Source organism: Hydra viridissima, unplaced genomic scaffold (assembly GCF_058129835.1).
Source record: "Hydra viridissima isolate aposymbiotic clone 2 unplaced genomic scaffold, HvirCarnegie_v1 scaffold_13, whole genome shotgun sequence".
NCBI classification, from domain to species: Eukaryota; Metazoa; Cnidaria; class Hydrozoa; order Anthoathecata; family Hydridae; genus Hydra; species Hydra viridissima.
Window position 1 is genome coordinate 8,644,125 of NW_028324312.1, and position 24,895 is coordinate 8,669,019.

The 24,895-nt window shown below is 31.7% G+C and overlaps 2 protein-coding genes and 1 long non-coding RNA gene across 6 annotated transcripts in view; 2 read left to right on the top strand and 1 right to left on the bottom strand.

The window, feature by feature from the left end:
• LOC145187166 (uncharacterized) overlaps nucleotides 1-1,333 on the top strand; it is a 20,253-nt gene extending 18,920 nt beyond the window's left edge. For both annotated transcript variants that reach the window (XM_090070851.1, XM_090070853.1), the window contains exons 17-20: nucleotides 65-220; nucleotides 379-444; nucleotides 616-836; nucleotides 1,003-1,333. In XM_090070851.1, the coding sequence (XP_089926977.1) occupies nucleotides 65-220; nucleotides 379-444; nucleotides 616-836; nucleotides 1,003-1,203 (644 nt within the window). In that variant the 3' untranslated portion in view covers nucleotides 1,204-1,333. The remainder of the gene's footprint in view (nucleotides 1-64; nucleotides 221-378; nucleotides 445-615; nucleotides 837-1,002) is intronic.
• LOC149880324 (uncharacterized) lies at nucleotides 325-2,609 on the bottom strand. The gene is made up of 2 exons (XR_016446419.1): nucleotides 2,565-2,609; nucleotides 325-1,713 (listed from the first exon to the last, which is right to left on the bottom strand). It is a non-coding gene; the product is annotated as an uncharacterized LOC149880324 (long non-coding RNA).
• LOC145187113 (uncharacterized) lies at nucleotides 2,044-22,426 on the top strand. Of its 3 annotated transcripts, none has more exons than XM_090070848.1 (16): nucleotides 2,044-2,213; nucleotides 2,653-2,734; nucleotides 3,866-4,187; nucleotides 4,342-4,484; nucleotides 4,782-5,066; nucleotides 5,197-5,298; nucleotides 6,738-8,906; nucleotides 9,038-9,118; nucleotides 9,271-9,507; nucleotides 9,597-9,902; nucleotides 10,035-10,121; nucleotides 10,473-10,733; nucleotides 10,954-11,232; nucleotides 12,984-13,101; nucleotides 13,367-19,179; nucleotides 19,917-22,426. In XM_090070848.1, exons 2-16 carry the CDS (start codon nucleotides 2,680-2,682, stop codon nucleotides 22,145-22,147), a joined length of 12,489 nt encoding a protein of 4,162 aa, XP_089926974.1. In that variant the 5' UTR covers nucleotides 2,044-2,213; nucleotides 2,653-2,679; the 3' UTR covers nucleotides 22,148-22,426. The 3 variants fall into 3 exon arrangements, with proteins under 3 accessions (XP_089926974.1, XP_089926975.1, XP_089926976.1); XM_090070849.1 differs by having other exon boundaries at nucleotides 2,073-2,213; nucleotides 13,367-18,801; XM_090070850.1 differs by having other exon boundaries at nucleotides 2,073-2,213; nucleotides 13,367-15,113; nucleotides 19,917-21,510.
• The last annotated feature ends 2,469 nt before the right edge of the window (nucleotides 22,427-24,895 follow it).

The following is a 24,895-nucleotide window of genomic DNA, read 5'->3' on the forward strand; positions in this document are numbered from 1 at the left end:
TATTAAGTTCATATGCAAGTATTTAAATAATCATGTAAAATATTTAAAATTTTATCGAATTTAGGCGGTGATTACTGCTCATGTCTAACTCGCACTATTCATATTTATAAAGAAATTGCAGATGGCTTAGATAGTGTCCTATCATCTGTAAAGCAAGAAAACGACCATCACACCGAAACAAAGAATAAATTAGAAAAGACACTTTATTCTAAAACCATTTGTAAGTGCTATTTTAACTTTTGACATGAGTATGTTTGCTACCTTCTTGTTAAATATCAACATGCTCTAAGTTTGGGTATTTTGGTGAGAATATTAAAAATGAAATAGACAAATACAGATGCTTGTATTATTTTATGACAATAAACATGTATTTCTCAGGGTTTGATAAAAGCTCAACGTACGATGCACAGCGTTATCTAGATTTAAAATATTCGTTGAATAGAAGTAAGTTTTTTTTTCATTTTTGAACTTTTTTTGGATTCACCTGTTAAACATTCGTCTAAATATGAATTAGATACATCTAAAAAAAAAAGGACGGTTTATTTAGATTGAACTGTTGCATTTTTTTGCTCGCTTTTCACTGCAACTAATCTCACATTCGACCTCTACCTTTAGGTTATCATAAGTGGTTAAATGTAACCATTAAACAGCTAACAGAACAAGAGAGAGCCGCTATTCCAGGGTATATTAGCGAAATACGTGATGTTTTTCCAGAGAACGATCTTGAATCATTTTTAGGCAAACTCCATCAACAGGCACGACGTAGTGTTAAAAGATCAGCCATCTCTAGAAGAACGAAGTCTATGGAAATTGATAACATCGATGAAATTAAGCTGGTAATAATCGATCTTTTTTTTTAGTTCTTTTCATGGTTATTTAAAATTTAGTCACGTGATTGTTTGATTGTTTAATGGATCTTAGAAAAAAGTTCGGAATTATTTTTTAATTCTATTTTGATTTGAATGTGCATGAAAGCATAGCTGTGCTATTATTCTTATTTAGGGGTTAGAGAAGCTACTTTTTTACAATGAACCCATCAGTCTAGATGAAAAAATTGCTCGAATTCGTGTTATTAAACAAAAACTTTCGTTAGCCCTGACATTCGGCAAGTTGTGCAAAGTTAGCAAGCTAGCTGCTCCGATAACACACGTATCGAAAAACTATAACCGCGATTTTGAAGATTCAGAGGGAAGACCTTTTTAGAGTTTCGGCTGATGTTGCGTTTTCTCTAGATGCATGCTGGATGTTTTATATTGTATAAAAAATAATTTGTATATAGAAGTTAAAATGATGATAAATGGCAAACGTAAATATTTAATGTTAATAGGTGAAATTTTTATTTGAATTTATTTCTTTCGGTCATCTCATCAGCAAGTTGTATGTCTATGTCTAGTTTCTAAAAAGAATTTAATAAGCAAATTTGACGGAGAGTTTGACGGAGATTATGACTTGCTTTTTATGACTGTTTCTTGTTTTTCGTTTCGGTCTTAAAAATCAAAAGCTCATCTTTAAATGGCCAAAATCAAAACTGAAGTGATCTGAAACTAAGCTTGTATTAGGGCAATGCATATCTTTGAAATCAGCTTTAAGGTCACTTATAACCAAGATAACTGGCTATTCGTCGCGTTCCATTCAAGAGTGTAGTATTTTCAATCAGTTATTTGTACTGTACCAATCCAAGGATATTGAAACGTTGATTTGTTTTCTGAATTTCTAGAGCAAATAACACATCTAAAATTAGCATAAAATATTATATTACATACGTAATATATTTAACGATATTTTTTTAACTATCAGAATATTTATTGACGAAGAATATTAAGGTCATTTTATCCATTGTGTTTAGCGACATTCGTTCTTTTATTACTCTCGTTCTTTTTTTATTCATTCTTTTATTACTTAAATAAGAATCTCACATGATTAAGTAAAAATTTTATTGGTTGAAATATGTTTAATCAACCAATCAAAGTAAACACCTATTTATGACAGCAAGATATGCTTGAATGGCCCCTTGATAATTTTATACCGAAATAAACCCATTACGCATGCCGCATGATTAATTAAATTAAAATGAAGTATGTCAATTTAATTTGCACTATATTAAATTAATTACAAAATCGAATCACTATTTGTACTTACTTTACTAAATTACTATATAACAACCGCTCCTTAGAAACCACTATATTAATGAGCGACAACAATAACAAGAAAAGGTAAGCATATCTATATCCTGCTGTGAATAACATAAAAATGCCAAACATCAATCTAGGAATTTAATAATATGCTTATAGGGACCCGAGTTATAAAAAAAGTCTGTAAAATTTGAAAACACCAGGTGGCATTTGAAATGTTATATCTCTGTAAATAATATACTTTAGTTCTATTGTGGTTATTACGGAGATTATAACTTGCTTTTTATGAGTGTTTCTGACCCAAAAATTAAAGAACATATTTTTTATACGCTTAAAGTTTCTTTCAACGAAAACAGTAACTTCGAACTTCTCTATTTCAACAAATTAAGCAAATTAATAAATTAAACATTAAGTGTAAATTTAGATAATTACTTCAAATGTCGAGCTGTACTGTCAAAATTACTTTGCAGATACAATGACTAAAATGCGTCAATATGTAAAGTTGTTTAACTTTTCATAGATTGGTCCATAGATTGGTCACGTGCAAATGATGTCAATTATTTCATTGGTCAGCTTCTTTTGCGTTTTTGCACCTTTCTATGGTAAGTAAATGTATTTCACTTGTATTCCCAGTTCAGAGTTACATAACAATGCTAGTTTTAACTCGCGTGTATTTATGGAATGAGCTGATTGGTTTATGCCACTTGAATATTTCTATTCAAATTCTTCAACTAAATCCTAATAACTTAACAGCTTATTATGCGCAGACAAACGTATTAACGTTGTAACTTGGTTATCGTAACTTCTGAGAAATTTAAACGTCCTTTTTTAACAGTAATTTTATACCATTTCTGGAAAGGGCGCGGGGGAGGACTGGAATTTTTTTATTCTACAGTAAAATTCCCTAAATCTAACAATACTCTGAGGGGTATTAACTGATTGCAAATAATCCAGCTTACTTATCAAAAATGATAACTTGTTATGTTCGCCAGCACAGACATTTAATATGATTTCAAACGTACGGAGTTATTAAGTATGAGAATACTTAACAGCTCCGTACGTGTGAATTACTGTCATGTCACTTGATCTTTAAAATTTTTATATATTTCTGGTATTAAACATCTTATACAATCTTAAAAGTTCTACGCTCTTCTTCTGACTAACAGTCGCCAAATAACTGAACCGTTCCTGGAACAGCTGAACGGTTCCGGAAATAAGGCCTGATAATTATCTGACTTCCAATATTGGCGATTGATTTGTTTGGAATGTTTACTTAAATCTCAAGTTTTCTCTGGGTAATCGAATATTGCTGTTTTCTACGAAAATACAAAATATTCTGTAATTTCATTCATTATGCATTAATCATGTATCATATAGATTCTCAGATCTTTAATACTAAAAATTACCAAGACAGGTCTTAATATTAATTGTTCAGTTTAAACTGCTTGCATTTAAAAATTAAATTTAAAAAAGGAAGGGTTAAACTCCATTTTATGCTAATTTTTATGTGAAAAATTTGAGTTTTAAGGATATTTTTGTATCTAATTTATTTTTGATTTATTTTTGTACATTTTTTGTCATCGGTTATTCCAGTGTCTAATAATCACAATTTGAAATGAGCTGTGTTTTAACATATTCTAACAAACATAAAATAAATATTGATTTGTCATAATATTTTTCATACATCATTATATAATAATAGTTTTATGTCTGAATATTTTATTATATTTTAGCTTCAAATAGTAGCCATGAAAGTTTGAAGAAAAAATTTGAAGAGAATGTTTTACATGCCAAAGATAATATAGGAGCTTTTCAAAACTATGGTTTTTCAAATAAAATAAATGTTAAACTGTCTAATCCATCAAATACTACAATCTCTAATGAAAGGAATGAAATAAAGAGAGCTATAACTCCTATTCATAGAAATTCTCCCAAGAAAAAGGATATATTGATATTTCAAGAAAAACCACAAAAATCAAAACAACACAATGTACCAGCGTCTAAGTCACTTAATTCAACTCATAAGCAAAATGAACTCAAGGCAAACAAGTTTAGGTAAAATATTTATTTAAATTGTATTGTTTGGAAATAGTTTTTAAGGTATCTTTTAGCATTTTCTTTATTGATAATATTTGCAATAATAAAAATATCAAAGTTTTTCTGGATCACATTTTACTTTAGTTAGAGTAAATTTTCTTATTTGATTTAGGAATTCTAATGCTGATAATAGAACTGGAAATCCCATTACTCCAGATCACATTGATGATATTGGAGAAAGCTCTGGAGATGTGGAATTTTTGCAGCTTCCTTCTGCTGCATTAATACCTATGCCACCAGCACCACTCCCAATTGGTATTTTATAAGTTTGAAACATAATAAATGTTGATAAGCATATGTTGCATAGTTATACAAATGCATTATCTGTGTTATTTGAATTTACTCCTTGGCATGAAAAAAAATGATTTGTGGTGTTTAATAAGTAAACTATTTACAGTTGTAAGTCACATCTCGCATGTTTCAAAATGAAAACAAAAACTTGTATATGAATATTTACTTTTAGGCATTTAGTTTGTGTTCTCTTCAGGGATTGTTACTATTGTAATTTTTTAATACTAATTTTTTTTTACAATTATTGTCATTACATTCTAGTAATACAGCCTGCACCAATTGTTCAACCTTTTGGAAGCCCAAATTATGCGGATATCATTGTAAATAGCAATCCTTTAAAAGCTGATGCTTTGACTGCAACTAGTGTAAAATTGAAGTCGCTTGAAGATAGTGTTCAAGCACTAGTCAATAAAATTGATAGTGGTGCACTTGATCATTCTGGAATTGATGCAACAAATACACTCAATAATATAATGAATAAGTTACAGTCCAAAATTGATCTTTTGGACAAAAATGTTGGTGCATCTGGTTCACATTGGGCTGGAGGTAATAATATACAAACTAATAATGTCGTATTAGTTTGTGTATATGTAGTAGGTTTTGATGAAAAATTTATTTTTAGTTATTTTAACTCAAGCTAAATTATTTTTTCTTACATCTATGATGTAACTTTTAGACAGTCAAACCAACAGATATTCAGATTATGCAAGCAGTTTGCTCGTTACAGAAATGAACAGACTTGAAACAGTTATAAGTCATCTTTCAAGAAAAGTTGACGGTATATTTAAGAATTAAAATCAAGCATTTGTAATAGTTATGGTAACATAAAAACAGTTAATGTAATGTTATGTCATTAAGGAGGTGTGAATATGGATAAGTACTAGCCTACCTCTTTTTCTAAAAAGGCTTAATCTAATAATAAGGCTGGCCTCAATCACAATATTAAGTCATAATAATAGTATGCCATAGCAATAGTTTTATAAAGTGGCAGCTTTGGACAAAAATATACCCAGTGTCATTATTGTAAGCTTATCTATTATCTGCACACTTTTAGATTTTAAAAAAACTTTTACTGTAAATCTCTTTTGCAGAGTCATCTAAAGGCAGAGCTCTATGTGTAGAAAAGAAAGGGCCATTTACTTTCTATTTTCTGAAAAAAACTTGTTTGTTTGGTATGACCATTAATGGTTTTTGAATTATATTATGTACAGCATCTGGAAATACAATTTCAACTTGTAAGGCCATATCAATGCATCTCTGACTTAAATAAATAAAATGATTGACCTCAAGAAATAAAAATGATATGCAACAAGGTGAACTTGAAAGTAACCTTGGAATGATACAATCTTCTAGGTATATCAATGGGACCCATGACTATCATTTCAAAATAAATTCACAACAAAATTTTTGTTAAAACCAATGTTTTTGTTTTTTTAGTATCTAAGCCATATGTGATATTTTATGGATGTAGAGTACATGGTATGAAACTAAGAAAGGCTTATCTTTCACAAATATTCGAAAAGCCAAAAGTCTTTTTTATGATTAATTGCATATATTGCTTAAATTCTGCTGGGGTAATCTTTAGTAACATGTTATGGTAAGCATAAAATTCTTTTGAATGTGCGTATGATTGTCACAAAGCAATATGGTGAATGTCTTGTTAGCATCAAAATCAAAGTTTTTGTAAAGTATGATAATTTTATGATAATTTATGATAATTTTGTAATATTCTATAAAATTTTACATCTAAGATATTCTATAAGATTTTATATCATTTTTTGTTCCCAATTCAGGTTTATTTTTGTCATTTCATTTTTGAATCAGCCATTTTTAGTAACAGTCTTTTATAGTATGAATAGTCTTATCTTTTGAAACTTCACAAAGTCTGCTTTTTTAGCATTTATATAAGAAAATATTCCAATCCATGCAGAGAACTTGACTAAAAGAAATATTGAGATTTTACTTGCTAGTTCTCTTTTCATATAAAGTCAATTTAAAATATAATTTAAAAAATTATAAATTCAAGATCTCAATATACACCTCCATAAATTTGACATAGCATTTAATATTGTATGAATTTAATATTGTTTACATTTTTATCTTTTTGCTATTGACTTATGCGTTTTTAGGTTTTAAAACATTCAAATCTTACTTATTGAAATTAGAAATCTTACTTGTGGAAATTTCTAGCTAAAGTTCTTTTGTTTTCTTTTCTAGACATACAGTTAGAAATTGAAAACAGACCAATTGAAAGTGACAAAGCAGCTTTAGTTGGCAAAATGACAGCATCTTTAGTGACCCTTCAAAATATGATGGAAAATCTGGCTTCTAAGATTGAGAGCAATGTGAAGATAGCAAACAATTTAAAAGCTGAAAATGATCTTGAGGGAACTACTATCTTAGCTTCACATATTAAAAATCTGGAAGATTCAATGTCAGTTCTTGATGATAAGGTAAAAAGTCTCTCAAATGCTGAACGAGCTCTACCTAAAGTTGAACCTCAAGTTGCAACCTCAACAGAAAAATTGAATGACAGCCACTTAGAAGAATCTTTTAGATCTTTAGCAGAAAATGTGAAAAGCTTAGAGACTAAAATTTCCTATTTAATGACACAAAACAATGGCAAATCAGAAAGTGTGATTTCAGTTCCCACCCAAAGCATTGGGAGTGAGCAGTCAACATTATTAACTCAGCAAACTAAGCTAGGTGAGCAAATAGCAGAGCTAAATGCAGGTATTTCATTGCTTTCAGATGCTGTTAAGAAATTACATGAAACACCTCCCTCTATAACCACAACTTTAGCACCAATTGTAGTAAATAGTTCACCTTTGCCCTTACCTCGTCCAGTTATGCTAGCACCTATTATTGTTCACAATCAGCCCAATCCTGTTCATAATCACCTCCTTAATGTGGCAAAAGAAGTGTTAAAAAATGCAGCAGATTCTTTTAACAAAGTTGCATCTGCCAGCACATCACCGTTAAGTGCTGCTGGCATTCCAGCCACCTATTTACATAATATGGGTGGAACTATGGAAAGTAACTACTTAAATGGTGGGGGGGTAGCAAACCCTAACTTATTAGTTGAAAGTAACCCTTTTGAAAACCCTTTTGTTTCATCAAATCTTCTTTATGGTGCACAACAATTGAATCCACAGATTGGTGTCGCTCAAAGCGTATTAAAAACAGAACCGAATCAGTTCAATAAGTTAAATGGTGATTCTTTGCTGACAAATAAAGTTCCACTTGCACCAAATGGTGGAGGTCTACAGAATTCAAATTTACTGATGCCAGGAAATTCATTGTTTTTGCCTTCTCCTTCAAAAGATAGTTTGTCATTAGTTGACCTTGCAGTGGGGATAAACATTTTGAAGAAGCTTTCTGCAGCAGCGCCTTTATGTTTAAATGTTGTGTTACCAAGCTTGATCACAACACCCCAAGAAAAGCTTAAATATCTTATCAAGCAATGGTCTGCTTGTAGAAATGATGCTAAAAAAAGAACTGCTGTATTGAAAAAGAATGTTGATTGCAAAGGTTTAGGTCCTTCTTGCACCTGGGCAGGACTTAAAAGAGAGCACATTCCTAGTTTTGTGAGTCATAAATTCAAAATGGCTAAAAAAAATCGTTTTGAAATGCAAAGTAAATTTGTTAAAACTAATGGTTGCAAAAGTTCAAAAGAATGCAATACAAAACATCTTTCATCTAAGCTGCATGTAAAGGTTATAAAGCGAAATGTTGATGATCACTTGAAGGAGCCAGATAACGAAACTGGAAAAATAGGGAAGAGCATATTAAATGTATTCAATCATGCTGATTCTGATCCTAAAGATGATAATGAATCTAAACTAACATCATTGAATCAAAATCTTTCTATAGAACCTCAAAAAAATGAGAGTTCATATTTGGAATCTCAGTTCATAGGAAATAACAATAAAAACTATGATTACCCAATATTTGGTAATTCTTTAACTAAAACTCATCAAAATTCTACAGAAAGTTTAATTGAAAGAATTAGTCGCATAAAGGAAGAATTGAAAAAGCAATTTTCTTCTGAATCATCTGGAGAAGGGGAACATTCTCAAAGTGGTAAGGAGAAGAGTTTTGTTATCCGGCCAATCAGTCTGTTTAAACAAGCTAATAGAACATTGGACATATCTTCTCTAAACTCTCTGGGAATTGAAAGCACTTCAACAACAATACCTTTAACTTCAATGAAACAGCTCATTAAATCTATAAAATCTGGGGATACTTCTGTACCTGTTGATGAAAATTCCAATACTGATTCTTCAATCCGTGCTATTCAGATGCATAAAAACGACACTCTGTTTTCATCCAAGGGAATCTTAGAATCTCAAGAACATCTTCATGAACAAAAGTCAGAGTTAGCAGGTTTTTTGTTGTTTATTTTAAAGTTATTTGTGTGTGTGATTTTTTAACAAATATTGTACCTTACTGGAAGACCAACTTTTTTTTCCAGAACTAATCTGCAATACTAAAGTCTTTTGCTTCTGGCATTTTAGATTTGCAACCTGAGCCTGAATTACATAATCAATCTGTTGAACCATTGCATCGTAAAATTGGCACCAGTACAAACATTGATGGTAAAGTTTTATTAGTAGAGCAAGGGACTTTATTTTTTATATTTCAGTTTAAATGACATTCATTTTGATGATTGTAATGGTTGGTAGAGGAGGGTAATGTTAAGAGTGGTTTTTTAAGTATTTTCTCAAAAAAAGTCAATTTTTTTTTTTAGACATTGGAAAACTACAGCCTGATGCAAAGCTTGCTGTTGAAAATGCAATTGCTAACTTCAGAGAAAATAAGTATAAAAACCAAATTGAAGAATTACAAAGGTATCTCAATGTGGTTCCTAAGCAAGATCTCATTCCTAAGCAAGATTTCAATGTTATTCCAAAGTTAGATCTTTCAAAAAATATCGTTGCACCTGAATTTCATTCACAAAGTATGGGTGAGCGGGTGCCAGGACTTAGTAAGCTTTTTTTCAATTCTTGTATAAAATTAGGGTTAAAATATTATTTTAATTTTAATTTTTTGTTTGAAATGTTATTATTATAATAGGTCATCTTGAATCTGTAAATCATGTCAGCTATGGGCGTCATAATGGAGAGTTAGAAGATTCCAAACAATATAGACATCATCATAAATGGGAAGTTGATCCCTCACTTTTATATGAAAAATATGGTGAGTTTAAAAAAAACCATTACCGCCATCATCATGAGCATCCAGATTACAACTATGATGAGGGGGCTGGCAATGATGATGGAGGCGATGAAGAAGATAATGAAACAGAAATCAACCAGAGTAACTTGGATGATGTCGAGGCTAATCATCAAATTGAGGCCGAAAATCATCGTCATAAAAGTTGTAAGTTGTTATTTTATATTGCAAGTGATTTTTTAAATGTAAATTGTGATATCCATAATTGCAATACTTCTTAAGATTACAATATCTTTCAAATATTCATTATGATAAATGTATCAGATTTGTAATTCTTAGATCATGATCGTGTCAATCTCAATCGCAATAAAAATCGCTATCATTTCTTTGAAGCTGAAAGAGGGAAGATGAACCGACATACTCGTGGTAAACTCATTATAATTTGCGTAGGGATTATTGTTAAGGGCAAAGTGAAAAGCGTCTAGTTGATAGGGAAACCTGGACATACTTATTGTTGTATCCATTTGCAAGCATCTGGTGGAATTTTTGTAGAAAAATTTGAAGCATTTTTTAGATGTTTTTTTTTTTTTATTTGCAAGTCATTTGTTTCTGTTGTTAATTTGTATAACACGTGAACACAGGTTACTAATACAGGTTAATAATACAGGGAATCCAGAGTCTGTTTTGCTTTATTCTTGGATGTTTTGTATAAATTATTTATACAGATATATTTTATGTAGAGATTGTGCCGCACTTTTATTATCTTTTTTAACTAAGGATCAAGGCAGCCGTATGGCTATTTGAAACATCACAGCACCAAAAAAACTCTTTTCCAAGAAGGGTATCATGAAAATATGCACCCGATGACGGATTTTAGACAACACGGTAATAAATGGTTGTTTGGACCTGGGCCTCACCATATTGCGTTTCCGTCAAAAATGGATGACGATACGCACGGAAAAGGTCATAGTTTAAGACCGTTGTATGGAATGACTACACATGAGCGCGAAGATGATGAAGATTACGACAGTCCCGAGGGTAATTTCATTTTTTGAAATATTTGTGTAAAGTTTTGAAATAAAAATAAAAAACTAATATTTTCACATATCTTAAAAAGTTTTGTTTTTGAATTAATACGCATGAAAAAAACTCTAAGAACTGAATTGATGCATACTGTTTAAGAACTCTGCTTTGTTATATAATTTGAATTCTATGTGTACGTAATTCTATTTTTAAAAAAGCATGTTGTCTACAATAGAGAAATATGCCAACGACGAGGATGAACAAGGCGATGAGGGAGGAAGGAGAGACAATCTCTTAAGAGAGCAAAAACATTCACGACGACGTGTTGGTAAGCAATGGTCTGGTTTATCTAGCAAACAAGGTCATTTCACCAATGAATTTCGACATATACGTAAAACGCCTCTTGAGTTTTTCAACCCAACAACAGAAGATCCAGATAAACTTTCTGATTCAGTAGAAGGTGAAGGTCACCATTATGAATATCATCAGGATAACCATGACGAATATACCCATGGTAGGTTTCTATGGTAATATCAAAAAAAATTTTTTAAATTTATAATTTTTTAATACTTCATAAAAGTTTATCTATAGTTATTTTCGGGTCCCTCTATTGATAAAAGTTTCCTTTAATTCTGAAGTAAGTCAATCAGGGTCTCAAACTATGCAAAATTTGTTTTTGTGGTATTTCCTTCTTAGAAACTTTGAGCACTTACAACTCTTGAGTCATTTGCTCTTTTTAAACGAAACATGCACCAAAATGTCCGGTAAAGAAAATATTATACACATTACTATCCCATTTTAATTGCACTTTAACAGTCTTGCTAAAATTCGAAATTAATGAAGAAATCTATTTTTTACGGTGTTTTATAAAATGTTCGGTATAAAATACTTTTAAGAATGCAATAAATTAATGAAACGTTAAGGTTAAGTTGTTTTAATTGCAGTTTAGTTTATTGGAATGATAGAAATTCTAATTTAAAAAGAGAAAAAATTAACGCAAAAAAATACTTATTAAAAAAAAAAAAAACATTTTCATTTATACTGAGACCTACTTTGAGCAGGAACTTGATACTTTGAGCAGAACATGAAGTTTATTGTTAACAATGTTGATACTGCGATGAAGTTGCTTTGGAAAAAGTTGGAGTTTTAAAACTTTCATAAGTGAGTTGTGCGACTGAATTGAAATTTTATTAAACGCAATCTCATCATCCTCCTTACACCTTACAGTCATTTTCTCTTTTCCTATTATTAACTTCCTTCTTTCATCGGTTGAGTTAGGAGGTTAAGAGTTGATTTGGATTCCCCCTCCCCCCATACTTGTATCATTACATCATTTAAATAAATGAACATTAATGTGGCTTAGATGATTGTTTAAGAATATGCAGGACGTGAAACATCTTTCACTTCCTCATCAATTCTCTGAATATAATCTTTGAAAGAGCTAATTTTTGAAACTAATCCATACTTTAACAGGTTTACACATAAAAGTCTATTGTGTAAAATAAGTGTAAGTTTACACATCAAAAAAAAAACGTGCATTGATTTTAAAAATTTATTTTAGTGTTGTAAATAAAGAACGAAGCTTACCCTTGACGTACGTTGTTGACGCACAACTTAGCTCTGACGTACGTTGTTGACGCACAACCTAGAATACTTTCAGTTGCTAAAAGTGATCACTCTAGCGCAGATAGATCCATTTTTGTTAAATTTTTTCAAATATATTTTTTACCTAAAAATATTTGATAGCATTTCAGCTTCACTTCAGAAAGATTCTTTTTTGTAATTATAACAAACACTCCTAAATAGAAAAAGGTTTCGTTTCAATGTCACGAAATTGAACCCGTCGGTTAATTTGCGTATTTCGTTGTGCATTTCATTCTAATACTTTTGAGAATGCTGTTGGTCTACTTCGGAGTATTACCGGTACTCAACAATTACCGGTACTCGACAAATTGTCAGCGGTTTAATTTTTCTCCTAAAAATAACTTTTTTATCTTTTAAAAATGTTTTCTCTCTCTAATTAAAGATATTTAGTGTGTGAAAATTGACTTCCCATTCCTAATAAGCACCCATGAAAATTACAGTATTTAAAGATAATGACAGTATTAGTAATATTTTAAAATTAACTATTTTTAAAATACAACTTTTTTCACTTATAATTTACAATTATTGTCGACTTTATTTATTAACGTAATCGTATCGTTAATTATCGTTAACGTAATCGTTAGTTCGAAATTTTACTAAATAATTTAATCGTTTATTTAGGTAATGTACATGATCATCACGATCGTTTGGAAGATCAGCTTGACACTGATCATTCGCATCACGAAGCTTTTATTCATCATGATGACGAAGATCTTGAAATCCGTCACACCGATAGCGGGTAATATATTTTTAGTATTCTCATCCGTTGTTGTTATGATAATTTGTTGTTACTATGGTTTTTTTAATATTTCTTTATTACTGTTATGTTTCTGTTACTATTGATTTTTTTTTTTTTTTTTTTTTTTACTAAAAATATTCAAAATTTGAAAATAGTTGAATAACGAATATTTTTTGAAGAATATTTTTAAATAATCTTTCACTTCAACTAAAGTATTCAAGCTTGAATGATTTGAATATGTCACTGATCAACGATTTATTTCTAGGATAGTTGGTGATGACAACACTGAAGCAGAGCAAAACTTATTTCGTGGACGATACAAAAACAAAAGAGTGAACTATCCTTTTGAACAAAGTTATTCTAAAAGTACGATTGGCAACAGTATGAATAATGCCGGGCTAAACTGGAATGCAAACCGGCGCCGATTAACAAAATATGATTGTAAGGACTACAGGAACTGTCAAACGCATGACGACGAAAATAAAATTGTTTTGGACAGTTTGTTCGCATCCACTCCTTATTTTTCTATAGACGACGACCAAGGTTATGGACACTTCAAAAGACGTCAGAAAACTGAACACGAAAAGTTAGATAAAGAAACAAGAAATCTAGTTGAAATGTACTCGAGCGTTTATACCTCGCCAATGAAAGAGGATTACCTTTTGGGAAGATCTATTGGTGATAAAATGTCAGGGAAATCTGGTTTTATTGAAAAACGCAGTAAAACCAAAACCAATAATCCTGCGATCGCTGTAAATTTATGGCCAGATAACCTAAAACATATTTCCCAATCGATCCCTGCAGACCATCCTTATGTAAAGAATGAAAACAAAAGGAATAGTCGTATTTTATTTGACAAGAAGAAATTATTAAGGACATCGTCTGCAGAAATGTATGGTTATTTTTATTCTAATCGTGAGAAAAACCAAACAAACTTATCTGTCCCGACTCCCTACAAATTAAGTAAAACATTTAGAAAAGTGAATTTTTTAAAAAATAACTCTAAAATCTCAAATCAACGATCTCATCATCATTCAAATAGCAAACACTTAAAAGAAAAGTTCTCAGAGAAAGTAAATCATACATCGTTTGAGAATAAAACTAAGAAAGGGAATTTTTCCCATAAAAGCACCAAAAGCGCGCACGAGTTTAATCCTGCAAAAACAACCAGTAAACATGTCGCAAACTCAAAGAAAAAAAATGATAATATTTTGGTTAAACAAGGCAACGGAAACGTGGGAGCAATTAAAAAATCGCTATGTTGCCAAAAGTATGAAGATAATAACAGAAGTGAGGACAATAAAGCACGTAACAATGATTTTAGTGATTATCGTGATGAGAATCATTATGACAATGATAAAAGCTCGGAATGGAATCCAAGTCGTGATCAAGCTGAAGAGATGCTACCGACGGGATACATAAATGCTGAACATCATGGTGTGTATAAGAAGCTAGACCATGAAACAGGCGAACTATATAATCTTTTTAATGTTGTTTCTGAAAAGAATTTCGGAAGTGATAAAATGGAGGAAAAATTTCTGGAAAAAGCTATCGGTTTAACCAATACGCAATGGGGTTTGAATAAGCGAACTAACTTTAGTAGTCACAACAAGGACCGTTGGGGATTGAAAAAGCGAAGTGGTGAACATATAAAACCGCAAAAAGAAGCAAAACGAAACCATGTGATTGCTATTAAACAAAAGCCCGCTTTTCAAAATGTCAAAGATTTAAAACTTGAAGACGATATTTTACCGAGCGAAAGTGATATTTTACCGAGGGAATATCTTAATTATGAGAAAAATTACATTAATCGTCAAATAGGAGATGAGAACAAAGCCATGAAGCTTTTATTTGAACGGGTTTCAAGATCGGATAATGGCAATTCTGAACCAGAAAAGGCCTTTTTAAAGAAGATGGTTCTTATAAGTGGAGCAGATTGGGGAACAGGACATGGCGACGACATATACCGATTGAATTCCAAGCCATTAGAATCTGGGAGAAGGCAAAAAAGGGTAAACTCTAATTTAATTTCTGGAAATAAGTCTTCATTTCAACGTCGAGATAAAACTTTACCAATAAGCAAACAATTTTTAAAAACAGTATCACGCGTAAATCTTTCACAATCAAACCACATTAAAAAAAGTAAAATTTTTAATAATACCCATGTAAAAATAAAACACGCTGCCCCTGCACAATTGCAGCGAAATTTTTCTAAGAGCAGTATAAAAAATATAAAGAAACATTTGCATCCTCAAAATCATTTAGGATTTAAAAAAAATGATATAACGGATGAAGCTAATTGGTTGATGAAAAAGTATCAACCAACTAATCAAAACGAAAACGTGTATTTGTCGATCGTTAATGACTTCAATCATATGCCATCAATCATTGATAAGATTGAAGGTAAGATGAGTCCTTCAGAAAGTTTGAACGAAATGAATGAAGATCAACGCGGTCTGGATGAATACAATAATTACTTACCTAAAAAGGAGTTGAAAAACAAACAAAAATCTTTTAATAAAGACAGTCCGCATTCACCACAGGATTTTTTTACAGAAATATGGAACGACAATCACGTTGTTCTATCCGAACTTGGAAATGATAAAAGTTTGCTTTCCTCACAAAAGACTTTTGAAACTTTTTTACCTCAAACTTTACATCGCCAGTTCGATGATAACTCTGATTACAAACAGGAAACAAACAGGTTACAAACTGGGAACAAACAGGATTTAGTTTATTTTAAAGATGGAAACACTAAGATGCAGTTTGGTGAAAAATTACAATTACCTCAAAGTAGAAACGATGCGAGTTTTGATAAATTAGATTTTCAACAGAATCATGAACAACTCCCATTTCATGTTTCATTGAGCTCTGATAATCCTCAACAACATTATCGATCACTTGCTGGAGACAGTAACTATTTAGATTTTAACACCGTATCTCCCGAAAATGATGTAAAGGAGGGGCGTATTGTTTATGATAAATCCGATAAATCAAGTTTAACTTATTCTGCTAGGTTGAGGAGCTCACTGCTAACTCCTGAGAAGTTTCTTACTTTAAACAATCAAAAAGTGATTGAATCACAGTTTTTCAAACGAACAGGTATTAACACAACTCGTCTAAAAAGCAAAGACGAAAGAGTTGATAAAAGAGTTCATATAGGTGAAGTAAAATGGCTCATAAAGATGAAAAATAAAAAGAACAACGTCAAGAAAGCAAAGGAATATGCGCATAAAAAATTTAAAAATGAGCAGCAAGAAAAAACTGGATTATACAGACCAGTGAGTATAGTTTCAATTCTGAATCGAGACAATGATAAGAGTCAAACGCATTTGACTCGAACCAATGATTGGCACTCCGGCCATGAAAAAGGAACTCATTATTTAGGTGGTGACGGGCATGGAGGTGTACTAAAGAAGTTGGGTGATGACAGAAGCTATGATCGTGGTAATACTTGTTGCTCTGAAGAGGAAGATGAAGAATTCGGAAATGAGAATGATTTTGAAGAAGAGTCCAAAAATGGTCATGACTATGAACATGATTATGATGATCATGAAAGTCATGCCTTTAAGCATCAAACATACCGCGAGCATCATCATGATGAAGATCTACTTGAAGGCAATGATCGTAGTCATCATCATCATGAACGTGGTCATCATCATCATGATGATGATGGTGATCACCATCATGACGATGATGGTGATCACGAGGATGAAGATATGATGATGCAAGATCATCGATGGGGTTTAAAAGAAAAGTCCATGATGCAAAAAGGAGAAAACGAAGATAATATAGCGGAAGCTATTGATAAGAAATTTTCTGACCATGAGTCTTTGGCTGGGCCGAACTTTGCTGGGCCCATTGTTTGTAATGACGAGAGATGTGTTATGAGAGATAATTTTCCTGCACATTTTCATATTTCTAAAGGTCCTCATTTAATTGAGGACGATTTTTCTAATCAAAATGCGTACAGAGGTACGAGTTACGCAAGAAATAGTAAACTACGAAATGAGGATGGATATCAAAATTTTAATTTAGCAGGGACAAAAGATTCTTACAAAAATTTTGTATCAGTAAATTCTTACGTTTCAGATAAAGTTAAGGATTTTTTTCTGGTGTCCCGTAAAGATGATCGCCGTAATTATGATAACATAGATCATATAAGAAATCCATCTTCCGATCATAAAAATTCTTACAATTCTTTTAAAAAGCTTATTAATCCGCATAAAAAAAATGAAAAAGTTGTGAGGAAAAAACGCACAATTGAAACAGTTCTCCAAAACTCGTCAAATTTAACGCAACTTAACTTTACAAAAGAGCAAACGGACTCAGTGAATGCAACAATAGTTTTTAACAGCCAAGCTGTTGAAGAACGTCCTATTGTTTCGGCAACGCCTAAAAAACACGACAAACGCAAAAAAACTGACCTGAAAAAAAAACACAAAAAAACGATAAAGAACGTGCAAAAGCAATATTGGCTTCATCAGCATAAAAAACAAAAAAATTATAGACGCAAGTCTAAAAAATATCGTAAAAAAAGCCCTCATGGTAAGTGGGAAAGTTCAAAAGAAAATAATATTGATTTGGATTTTGAAAACAATGATAATGGAAATCACCATGAATACGAAAAAAAACCTCGTAGAAAAGGAAGAAAAAGCAAGTTTTTCCACTATAAACATGGAAAACAAAATGACGGAGATAATTACTTGAATAAGGTGGATGAAAGTTCTGATCATTTTTTCGATGAACTTGCTGAACCTGAATTTGATATAGGTGGTTCCTCTGAGAACGTACGGAAAATCGGTGATAATTCTTTCGATATTTCACCACAAAGTTATTATAGTGCTGAGGATACATCTGATAAGTATAGCGAAAATCCATCAGAGGAAAGCTCACTCGATGAAAACCCAGGCATCAGAAATCAAGAATCTTTCCGTAAGGAATATCGTGATATGCCCTCTGAATTCGTAACAGGAGTAAACAACTCTTTATCGCGCTCAAATTTAATTGGAAAAGAAAAAGTTGATAACTATAAACCACATATAAAAAAAATTTCGGAATATACACCCAGTTTGTTTGATGGATTAAACGGAATAAACAACGAAGTATTGCAAAAGAGGCCACAAGTGTCATCCCCCCAAATAATAAATTCTGGAAATGAGCAGCAGTTGATATACTTCCCAAATGACGTAAATGCTGTCGCTGTAAATGCACCTTGGGATATATCGGCTGCAATAGAAACTGGCACTAATCAGTATATACAAATTAAGCCAACTACGGCTGATAGTTCTAAAACACAGGGGTATGCTAGAGATAAGTTGAACCGAGACTATGAATCCAGGTTTCCTAATTTTAGACATTATGACGAACCGATGTATAACCGCATGGATTTTAAGAATAACGAAGATATGCCGAAGAAATATCCGAATGGAATACAAATAAATGATGATAGATATCAGCATGGCTTCGCAAATGTTCCCGAGTTTGATAGTAAGTCATTAAATTCAGATTATCTATCACGATTAATTCCTGAAAAAGTTCGAAAAATAGAGCAACAGCGGTTTGCAGAAAAAGTGACAAAAGAAACAACGGAACTTTCGCATTTATTTGATGACATCAAGCTCCATGATGATAAACAACCCGAGGAAAAGTTTGTTGGTGAAGTTACGCATTTGGTTGGCACAAAATGGGGATTAGAAGGTAATATGGGGTACAAAGTTCATTATCCACACATTAGACGAAACAAAGACAGAGAATTCCGCAAGTTAATTGTAAACCTCAATGAACCTGGTGTGCCTATGGGGGTTCATTACTCTCCTTCGCATAGCTTTCAAAGTGTTAATGATGATCTAACGAAGTCAAATGACCATGATTATTCCGAGAATAGTCACCGTCGAAGCGTTCAACTATTTTTAGAGAAAACTCCTAGTAAACTACTGAACGGTCTCGCCGATTTTCCACCAATCAGGTTGCAAGAAAATTTCAGATACAAAACTGTCAATAAACTAATGCCGAAGCATGGTAGAGAAAAAAAGTCTGACGTTAAAAGTTTTTACGTCATTAGACCGTCAACTTTAGGTAAAAAAGGAGGCCTTGCTGTTTAAAAAACAAAAAGAGAGAATGCGTGTGTAATACATTTTAGAACTTCCAAAAAAACATTTAATTAAAAATTATTCAAAATTTATTTTTTGAATTAAAACAAAAATTTTGAGTGTCTTTTAAATTTTATAAACTTAAGAAATGTTAAATAAAATACTCGTCCGTAAAATGTGCCTTTGCACTTTTTTCGGACGATTTTAAAAATATGTTCACCAATCATTCGTTGAAGCGTTTTTTTTTTCATTGAGTTTTTCTGTCAACCCTCAAATAAAGAAATATCAAGAGCTTCTTTGGTCAATCTCATTGAAAGGTTTATCATTATGCTTCGTTTTATAAAACACATTATATATTACGAAGCCAACAGCAAGACAATAAGAATGATTAAATGATTATATTTGTGGATGAATTTTAAAACTCGATTCTGAAACTGGCGAAAAAATATTTTGACAAGTTTTTGAATTCAACAGTTATTTCAATATTAATTTCTAAATATTGGTGCCTCGCTATATGAAACCAGATGAGATGGCAGTTACATCTCTATATTAGGTTTATTTTGTTAAAGTGTTTATGTGATTTGTAAAATGGTTACAACTTTTTTATTTTGATTATAAGTGTTGTGTTTGGCAGTGCGTGCGAGAGAGGAGTGGAGTGGGAAAAAAGAGTTATTTCCATGTTTTTTGTTTGGTTTTTTGTAAAGACTCTATATATTGTTTTAGGGGCAAGAAAAGGGTTCTTCGGCGACAAATATTTAATGGAACCAGAAACCGAAGAAAACGTTTATAACCAACAGCAACATCAGCTTGGCGTGTTAAAAGAACCTTGTAGGTTTGATAAAGACACAAACAGTAAAAATAGAAAAATGATAATAGATTTTCAAAACGAAAACGCTCTTCGAGGGAATGCGTTTAAAAAGAATTTAGTAAATGATGCAACTCTACAAACGGACGAAGATAATAGGCCGATTCTAACAGGATCAGTTAGTTCAAATTCACCGGTGTTTCGTGAAAGTGTCGGCAGGTTTAAAAATAGTTTTAGCAGTGAATCTTTAAAAGATGATGAGACAGATTGCGATAAACCTTTTAGACAAGAAAGTGAGTACACCAGTAATGTTGATGAAGCTCTCCATAAGACACATGGAAAATATTTAAGCCGTGAGAGTTTGAATAACCATAAAACATCTTCCAAATACCATGACCGCAACTTGTATCTTCCACTTGACGATCATCCTGCTCATTATCTTTTTCGACATATTGCACGAGGAGGATCCTTAAAAGATTTCGATCCGCAAAATAGCATCAACGACTATTTAAGAAATCATGACCCTAAACACATTCGACATCGGTTTCATTTTGGATTGCGCAAACATCATCATCGTCATAAAGATCATCCTAACCCGTTTGTTAAAGAGGATCCTGAAGATTCAAGGAGTCTTCGTGCATCTGGAGTACTAGCTTTTGAAGCATCTAGTGAGAAGTTGAAACAAGGTGACTTAGTAAAAAAGTTTTACTTGGGTGAAAATCAAAATAGGACCATATCTGTCACGCGTAATGCAGGAAATATTTTAGCATTATTAGTGAAGAGCGAGTTAAATAAAAAGCAGCCTAGTAAATCGGCGACTTCAGTGAATAAATTGCTTCATAAAAATAAGCGTAAGTATAAAAATAATTTAAAAGTTACTGGAAAAAAAATTGAAATGCAACGCTCGAATTCACCTAATAAGTCGTTAAGTGAAAGTATAGGAAAAAGTGGACCAAGGTTTTTAAACAAGTTAAATACAAAAGCTCTAGGATATTTAGAAAGAAAATCTAATTCTGTTAAAAAGAAAATTATTAATGCAAAACCTCGACTTGATGAAAGCGATAATGAGCCTTTGTACTTTCAAACTATTGGAACCCAAAATGAACCCCAAGATTCTCCGAACATTAGGGAGAGTATGGTTTCATCTACGTCTTTTTCATCTAATGCATCACCAAAATTACCAGAAAATTACGCTAGCTTCCAGCTACTTACTTCTGAAGGACTGTCTGACAGCCCTCCAGAGAAGTCACCGAGTTCACCATCAAAAGCGTGCAAATATTCTGACGAGTTTCAAATGTTAACGTCTGAAGGCAAAACACCAATAAAAGAAGATCCTATACCGTCGTCTCTTACAACTCCTAAACCACTGAAAGATTTAAGGCTTTATCAAATGTTAACTTCGGAGGGAGTTGCGGAGAAAGAAGATTGTTTCAAACACAAAGTAACCACCTCAAGTGACACTGCTATGTTTGAGCTTTTTACATCAGAAGGGGATCCTCGCAACAAACAAAATAACAATATTGAAAAAGAGCAAACTCTAGTGGATGAGCCTGCAGCTATGGAGACAAGAAATTATTCATTTTCCTCATATAAATCTCTAAAGTTAAAAAATTTCGATGGTGTAAAGCCCGCGTTAAACTCCTCGTTTTCTTTTGAAAGTTCTAAAACTAATTTACACTCTTCAAATGACGACATTGATTATGCATTTGAAAACCAACTTCAGAATGATTCGTTGAAAGAACCTTTACCGTATCAAAAAACAGGCACTGAATTTTCGTCTGAAGCGCCAACTTCTTCACCACCCGTAACGATTGTTCGATCAACATCAAAATATAAATTTTTAGGCCGTTTGTCAGAGTTGAGCGAGACACCTCAGATACCTCAATCAATAGGAAAAGAAACTCGACTGTCTTCTGATTCGTTCGGCTCAAATGAAGATTCTAGAGGATCTTCGCAAGACAAGCAACGAAAAAATCAATCTACGTTTAAAAATGTAAAAAACCAACCAAACCAACAGGAAATAGACAATAAACTTTCCTCGATGACTCCTGCAATAGATAATGAAAAGACGAATGAAAATAAAACAGAAAAATATTACGCAATCGCTCTTAAAGCATTAAAAAATATTAAACTTCCTAAGATTCGATAAAAATTTAAATTTCACAGATTCGATTTTTTAACTCCTAAATTATTGCTAAGCTTTGAAATACGAAGAGCTCCAATTTCCCAAAGTTTTTTTAAATTTCCAGTTATCGAAATCTCCAAAAAGCTTGGTATAAAAGCTGAATTTTTTTATATTTGTATAAAAGAATAACGAACTAAACAATGCTAAAAAGATAAGACTCCTGCTTAGTGCAGATAACCATGTACACTTTTTGTAACTTTTTGTATATATGTTCTTTTAAAGACTTTTTCCATTGCTTCAAAAGATAAAGCTCGTTCCAATCCTTTGATCGAAGTAGTCCAAATCGCTTTGTATATTATTTTCGATGACGTCGCCTCACCTGTTAAACGCTCCATGTTGCAAATCGTACTTTTGTTTTATTGTTAATACTTGAGTATTATAATTTTTTTTCTATGTGAAAGGTGAGTGGATGGTATTCCTGTTAAAACAAAAATGTTTCTAGACTCTTAACAAATTATTTTGACAAACTGATTGTTATAGATTTGTTTCTTGCAGGACTATATACGCAAACGATTGCTCACGATATGCAAACGATTGCTCGTTAATGTAAAGATTGCTTTTTACAGTATGTAGTCATCCAAAACGTTAGGACTTTGATTTCATTCAAGTTATTTCCGATATTGAGTACCAATATATCGATACCAATATACTTTAAAATTGTTAGGTTAACCACCACCTTTACCAATTCCAAGTTTGACCGAGTATTTAAAAAATTATCTTTAACTATTTTTGACAAACTGTTGCAATTAACCACAAAATAATTGGTTTAGCTTGCACTTTCATCTGTGGCAGCATTAAATGAGTTTTGTGTGAAAAAATTGTGGAATTTTAAGACGAGGTTCGGCTGAATACGATATTTTAATTCATGTTTAATTATTAAGGCCAATTTAATTCAAGTGGCAAAAGTTGTTGTTTCTAGTCATCCTGACTAGAAACAATAATTTTTCAATTCACCACAAAAAATTTTCTTAGATTTAAAATTGTCAAAGAATTGAATAAACCTGTGTTGAGCTTGTGTTGGCTTCTCAGTATACAGAAAGTGTTCTAATTCCTTTCGTGTAACTAATTATTGTAAGCATAGTTATTATAAAATAAGTAAACATGAAAATCTTAATGACATAAAAAAGAGCTGCATAAAAAACATACCTAGTGTTACTCTCGGTTCTCGGACCCTTTCATTATGAATTCTTGATAGTTTCTTCAAGTGTTGCATCCTTTTTTGTTATCAAGGCTCATTCTACTTGTTCGGCTGCATCAACATCTTGTGTGGCAAGCAGCATAAGATTTTCTCTGAGGAGAAATCAAAAAGGAAGGCAATCTGTCATCTTTCCCCTCATCCATTCGCCCTAGGGTTAATCAAACATACTCCATAAATGCCTGAAAAATTCTTGCTACTGTAAGATGCTGTGTGCATTTATTCATGCACAGCATGCAGACAATTTTCCTGTTATCAAAATCAGACCTTGCTTGATTTGGTATTTTGAAATCCTTTAAAGCTTGCCGATGATTAGAATGTTTTGATTTCTATTTAAAAATTTTTATAGTTGATTTTCTTGGAAATTAATAAAAAAAAAAAAGTTTTAAATATTTCTATGAAGTAAGAATTATAAATTTTAAAGCTTTTTAATTTTCAGGGAAATTACCTTTGCTTTTTCTTATACTTGTGACTTGGATTTAAATACTTTTGCCGTTTCCCAGAGAAAAAAAACTACTAAGCAAAGTAACTTACTAATATAAAACAAAACATAGGTAAATTTCCCTGAAAATTCAAAAAAAAAATTTATAAAACTTGTAATTCTCATTTCATAAATATATTTAACCTTTTTAACAGGAGATGAATTATGAATTTCTAATGTTCTCGGGTGTAGTAGTAAGTTCAATTTTATTATTTTTGAAAACCGGAACATCAAAGAATTTAATAGGCACTCATTAAACCAAAATGTTTATTGAAAATGGCAAATGGTACAATAAAAAAGCTTTTAAATAATTGCCAAGTGAATAACTAATGCTTAGTTGTCATCCCGTTCCCCCTAACTTTTTCAATGCTAGAACCTTTTTAGACATACTAGAAGCTAATCCAAGAATATCACCTTGAGGAATTTTTGCCTGTTTCATGCAATAATCTTAACTATTCTGTCATTGACAATTACTTCTTATTCTTTTTGCAAAGTTTCCAGTCTAACATGACCTAGCATGACATTATATGTCTTTAATGACATCATTATGTCATAATGTTTTCAATTGTCAATAGTCAAAAAAATTTACTTTACAGCAAGTTTTAAGTAAAAAAATAAACATTGAGAAAATCTTAAGTCCTAAACAATGAAAAAAATTCAATTTTTAAAATTGATTTCTCATAATCACAAAAGTGCAACTAGTTTTAACCTTTTTCCTCTATTAAAAATGCAACAATTTTCAGGAAAATTTTGAAAAGACGTTTATGACACTCACTGAACGCTAGAGGAGTTTCCACTTCAATGCTTAAAAAATTTTTAAAAATTGTAAGTAAAAAAGTTAATCTTACATTGAGACTAAAAGACAGAAAAAAAAAACGGAACAAGAAAAATAATCAAAAATTTTTTAGCTGAAAAAATAGTTTGTTTTTTGTTTATTTATAATAATTTAAATGATTTCTCTCCTGCATATAAATCTTGCTTACATTAGTTTTAGTAGATAAGATAGCGAACTGAATACCCATAGTATAAGGCGTCT